Raw genomic sequence first — 6,254 nt, 5'->3', positions numbered from 1 at the left:
TAAGCGTTAATAGGTGAAAAGATTTATAAAATTAGCACATCAGGGAGCTGTAATGTGTGTCTGAAATCCTCTCTATTGAGTAGATGATACAGGCACTCAGCTATCTGAAGTTTACAGTACACAGGTTCACGACACACCATTTTCTGCTTGGTCACCTGTTCTGCAAAACTTGTAGAAATAAAGGAACATGACATTTATGAATAATATTGCCGTCAAGCCTCATTAGTCGACAAAACCCAAACAAGGCTTAATAAATATTGATAGCATTAGCCTAGACTGTTATTTGCATTGGAGCCCAAAGCTCAGTCAAGTCTTTAATAAATCTGCAAACATAGTAGATAATCCACTTTGTTTTGCAACGCGGAAGTAAGCTATTTTCTGTGAATGTGTGAGACTTCCGATTCATTGGCTGCTACGCTCTCAGAAAAAAAAAAAGATACAATGACTATGATATTAAAGGGATCATATGATGCTGCTAAAAAGAACATTATTTGGTGTAATGAAATGTGTTTATGCGGTTTAAGGTTAAAAAAAAAAAAAAACACATTATTTTCCACATACTGTACATCATTGTTTCTCCTCTATGCCCCGCCTTTCTGAAACGCGTCGATTTTAGTCTGAAAAAGCGAGGTGTGCTCTGATTGGCCAGCTATCCAGTGCGTTGTGATTGGCCGAATTCCTCAAGCGTGTGACGGAAATGTTACGTCCCTTACTGTCAGGGTTTTGTCACAGCAGTTTAATAGAGAGAGAGACCCAGATGCAGAATGATCAAGGGAGTGAGGTTTATTGACAAGGCAAGGATTAACAGGGCTTATGTGAGAGTCCAAACAGTAGGAAAGGGCAGTCTGCTGGTCCTTGGTCAGACCTGGACAAAGTTCTGCTGGAGAACAAAGGAGATAGAGCAGCACCAGTCAATGAGAACACTGGATATCAGGCAGCAGCTTGAGAAACCAGGGCTTGATACTTTGAGCTGTAGTGATACCAGTCCAGTCAGATAGCCAGGTCTTGAGAACAGCAGCCAGAAGGGATTCAGGACACAGAACAGGAACAAACACAAGACAAGACCACAAGAGAGAACAAGCAGCAGCAAAATAACACACTGACTACGCACTATGACTAGAATGAAAAGAAAAGAGAAACAAATACAAACTGCAGAGAGCAAATGAAATAAAAGAACCAAAAGGCAAATTCTAGAAAATCGATAACTAGGATAAAAACTGGGCAAAGACAAAATCAAAATAAAGAAAGAAACCAAACTAGAGGCTTGAGAAAACTAGAGCAAACAAAGACAGGAACTAGACTAGAGCAAAATAACAAAAAGCAAAGAAATCCTAATTAACTTCAAGAGAACTAAATGCAAAGCTAGACTGATTAGGAGTGTAAAATATAACACTACTAATATGACCAGTAGACTGATAAGGAATTATCTTACACGCAGTGAACTAACGCAACGAACCAGCAGAAACATGAGGGAAGAGGCACACTATAAAGGAGCAGAACACATGAGGAACAGGTGGACACAATCAAGTTAACGAGGACTAGACTAGGACTAAACAAGGGGGCGTGGTAGAGGGAAACAAGGGGGCATGACGAGAGGAGCACATGGCCAACATAAATAAAGACAAAGCCATGTGCTCAGACACAAGACAAACAAGGAAACGTTAAACAAAGACAGAACAGACATGACTGTCAGGGTGGGACCCTGACACCTTACCATATTGTGATGCCTGTGGCAACCACATGTGACGACCCCGGGCTGGACTCTGCTTCGTCCACGGTGAAAGCCGATCCGGCTATCCACAGCGCGAAGTTGATGTATTTCCTCAACGACCAGCACGGATCAGCTCCAGGCATGACGAAGCAATATCATCCTCTTTTGGAAGGCCAAACAAAGTAGTTTCGCTTTCACAACAAAGCACACCGCGTCTCCACAACATGGCGGCGGCGGCAACAATACTACAGCTAGAATAAAAGTTACGCCTTCTTTCTTTGCGTGAACATTTGGGCGGCGTTATGCAAATCTTCCCAGATAGTGACATAGATATGTGGGGGCGTGTTAGAACGAGCCATTTTAGGTAAGCGTGGCTGACTCTTAACTTTTATAAAGAATATCTCTTTGGATTTGAGACTTTAGTCTTTGCAACTTTACAGATCTTCTTTATGCACCAAGAACTTGTAACACTCCGAAGAGAAAGGAAGAATTGATATCGCATCATCTGACCCCTTTAAAGGGGTCAGATGATGCTTTTTTAAAGATCATTATTTTGTGTATTTGGTGTAACAGAATATGTTGACATGCTTTATTGTAACAAATAGCGTGGTAACCTGCAGTTTGCAATATCAAGCAGCATAAAGGACTATTTTTGTACAGATCAAATAACTGGACGCGGATGACACCGGAAACTTCGCTCATCCAAGTTACAAAATGGCTACACCCATTCTTACATTAAAAATAAGCTGGAAAGATTTATCTAGTTTAATATCTGACTGCACAGACAAACACAAGGTGAGCAACTGGAATTACAATGAAGTTCACAAATCTGATTTGATCTGCTGGTGAACTGGGTGCTGAAGATAACATTCCCCATGTTTCTCTGGGCCTCCCACCAGCAAGGAAATGAAGACTGAAGTAGAACATGTGGGGATTATGCAGAAGAAGAGGAGCGGAGTGCGGATCAGAGAGATGGGGAGGTCTCTGTCATAATAACTGTGCGAAATCCTATTCCCACTGATCCCATAAAAGCACATATCAAAGTCATCACTGCAGGGCAAGGGGCACAGGCACATGAAAGTGTTAGACGCACTTCTGAAGAGGACTGTGTGTGTCTGTTTGTAAGTTATCTACAATTCAGCTTCAGAACTGTTAACAAGGCCATTTCCATTTATTCACGTCAAAAAGATGATTTGATTCCATTAACGTTAATATTGGACTATGATTATGGTTGCACAAATCTTGCTCTTCTTAACAGTGAGAAATTAAAATACAAATTATGTAAATTATTTATGTATTTTTATTTATCAAATTTTATGTTGAGTTCTAATAATGTTTCGTAGTCAGACGGTTTATTGCAAAATAAACTCCCACAGGTTGATCTGGATTTGAATTAATTTAAGGCTTTTCAAACTTTTTTCTTTTATAATTAATTTTTTAGAAAAAATAGTCCATTAGAATGTGTGAAACAATCAGCGTTGCAACAAGATGAACACTGCTACAATATTACAGCAAAAATAGCCTGCTTAAGCCCTCTGAGGTCATTGACACATTACAATCATTAAACTGAGACATATGATGGTACTAGTTGCATTTTAGTTGCATCTGACCGCTGAATGTTGCAATTGACCAATCAGAATCAAGCATTCCAGAGAGTAACTTTGAAAATAAAAAATGTACAACTTCATGACTTCATAACTTTGCAGTTTTCTGTCAAAATGTCACTATATCTATCAGTTAAAGATGTTGAAGAAAACGATTCCACCCACATTTGTACTTGAAGTGAAATAGAATTACGTAAACATCAACATCAAATCAGGGACAGCCTTTCAGAACACTTTCTTCCACTTCTACTGAAGGATGAATCTCTTGCACATGGACAGCTGCAGATATCACACCCACTTATTATCTCAAGAAATGCTTGTTATTATGCTTGTTCTTTCTGCTGCAGTAGACGTGCAGTGCTTTTAAGAGCAGCTCGTTGTAATCTTCCTGTTGCACCTCATGTTCTTACTTATTATTGCTCATGCTTTTAAAGGCTGACTTTATTTCCTCATATTACTATCATATCCTGCATATCATTTAGATAATGAGCACACTTTTAAAAAGAGCTCATTTATTGTGAAAACTCTAATGGAGGTTCAAAGACCTACAAACACAAAGAATATAATATTTCTACATATCAGAAGTGCAGTGTTTCACCTGATGCGTGCGTTGTGTGCACGTCTTTGGTCTTGTTCTCACATGCTCAATGCTTAACTCTTAATCTCAACTTTGGTCTTTAATTACGCAAGATTGACATGTGGTTAAAACACTAAAGAACATTCAAGATTTACACTACAGAAGTATGGCTTATAACATGGAAGCCTGAAATGATGACATGTACTGTATTTTGTTATCTCATCCCTGCTTAAACTAGCCTAAGATAGTTTGCCGGTTTTTGCTGGTCCTCCAACGTGGTTTTAGAAGGGCTCTTTTGGAAGAGAAGATTAGCTGAGAAAAGAAAGCAAAATTATTTGGCTTATTTGTTTTCCATTACTAAATAAACATGTCACTTATGTCCTTCAAAACTTTTTTTAAAGCAAGATGTGTAATAAACTAGATAGATGAATATATACTTATTAACAATTTAGGAGAGCATCTCACATGGTATAGAATGGACTGAATAAAACTTTGAGCTCAAAGATCTAAGCCAGGGGTCACCAAGCTCGGTCCTGGAGGGCCAGTGTCCTGCAGAGTGTAGCACCAACCCTAATCAAACACACCTGATCCAGCTAATTGAAGTCTTACTAGGTATACTTGAAACTTCCAGGCAGGTGTGTTGAGGCAAGTTGGAGCTAAACTCTGCAGGACACCGGCCCTCCAGGACCAAGTTTGGAGACCCCTGATCTAAGCAATGGAGAAGCTAATTTTACATCAGTATCGTGTTGAATAATATTATGTTAGTTATTTATTATATTAATAATAATTAATTTATAGATTTAAAAAAGTGTATTATTAAAACAGCAAAAGCTCTATGAGGTGGCTACACTAGCACAGCAATGGAATTAATATTCACAGCACAAAAAGGAGTGAACTCTTTGTGAGAGAGCCTTTTTTTATTGCAGTAACACAATTTTGCATCTGGGCCGCACATCTCCAATAGTCATAACAGATCAAAGAGCTCTGGACATTGAACACTGGTCACAGAAACCATAAATTAATGGGCAGGCAAAAAATAAATACCTAAAACAACATAAAAACAATATCTACACGCACTACACTTACACAGATAAATACAGCCACACAAATTAGTTCACTCTAAAGCTGATCTGTAGCCATTTGTTGATGCACTCAATCAAACACACACACACACACACACACACACACACACACACACACACACACCAACAGACACTCATGTAGAGACCACAGATTATCAATCAACTGATCAAGGTTGTTCTCAATGTGCTGGCTTCTGCAACACTAGTTCACATAGATATACTATATATTAACAGCTCTAACACTGTAAACCGAATCTACATAAAACTGAAACAAATGAAACAAATCAAATTATCATCTTTTGAACCTATGTACAATATCAAGTAACACTGTGATCTATATTGTTTTCTTGTGTTACCACAACACAATCACAAAGGAAGGGTTCAGCGTATGCACACTACGGACAACACGGCTCATCTTCACTTACACCAACAGCTTTCTTATATCCAACTTAGAGATTCATAAATTGCATGATATAGATAAGCTATATATGTTTTGCATCCAGCAGCATATATACATGTTTTTTAATCAGATTTTTACATCTTCATGGCTTTGAGTAGATTGAAATGGATATTCATGTAAACAAACAGAGTACAGAAATATTACACAAAGCACAAGACGATATTTGCTATTGGTTTGATATGAGGGATGGCTGTATGACCTCCGCCAGGTTATCTGTATTGTGAGGGTGTTGTTTGGGTGGAGTTTGCTCATAGTTGCCAGGGGAACATGCAGTTAGGAGGAACAGTGTGGGCATCCCTCTCTCCTGTCTTCTGTTACTCGTAGAAACCACGATCTCTGCAGAGAGAAGGATGGAGTGTGAGGAGGCGCAGAGTGTTTACTCTGTGGGAGTGTGTACTGTATGTCGGTTGGTTTTGGGTTTCACCTCGGCCCCTTGGTGTTTGGGTACAGTCCAAATTACAGACAAGCTCTGGCACACAGACTCTGTGACTTTGATGGCTGCCATCTGAAAGTCAATCATTACCAATACTGACTGTTTTTCTAAGAGATAAAGTCAAAATGAACCCTAATATCTTTCTTACTGCACATTTCTACTCTTATTGTGCATGATTGGTGCACATTGTTCTAAATAAAAACATTCATGTTATATTCTTAACATCCCTAATCCCTCTTACTTTTTTAAATTCTTCCCTTTAAAGTCAGCATGAAATAAAAAATATTGATCTTATTGTGAATAATTCATATATGTATATATATATATATATATATATATATATATATATATATATATATATATATATATATATATTTTTTTTTTTTT

At 38.2% G+C, this 6,254-nt stretch overlaps 1 protein-coding gene across 3 annotated transcripts in view; it reads right to left on the bottom strand.

Annotated features, from left to right (window-relative positions):
- Positions 1-4,794: 4,794 nt before the first annotated feature.
- The window catches only part of LOC107590408 (vesicle-fusing ATPase-like), a 22,745-nt gene continuing 21,285 nt past the window's right edge, over positions 4,795-6,254 (bottom strand). For all 3 annotated transcript variants that reach the window (XM_016279143.1, XM_016279145.1, XM_016279146.1), the window contains one exon: positions 4,795-5,770. Coding sequence is in view for 1 of the 3 variants with exons in the window: in XM_016279145.1 (XP_016134631.1) it covers positions 5,749-5,770 (22 nt within the window). In the remaining 2 variants the exon portion in view is untranslated. The remainder of the gene's footprint in view (positions 5,771-6,254) is intronic.

This window comes from Sinocyclocheilus grahami, unplaced genomic scaffold (genome assembly GCF_001515645.1).
Source record: "Sinocyclocheilus grahami isolate Dianchi unplaced genomic scaffold, SAMN03320097.WGS_v1.1 scaffold127.1, whole genome shotgun sequence".
NCBI classification, from domain to species: Eukaryota; Metazoa; Chordata; class Actinopteri; order Cypriniformes; family Cyprinidae; genus Sinocyclocheilus; species Sinocyclocheilus grahami.
Note: the sequence above shows the minus strand (reverse complement) of the source record. Positions and strands in the feature narration are given on the sequence as shown.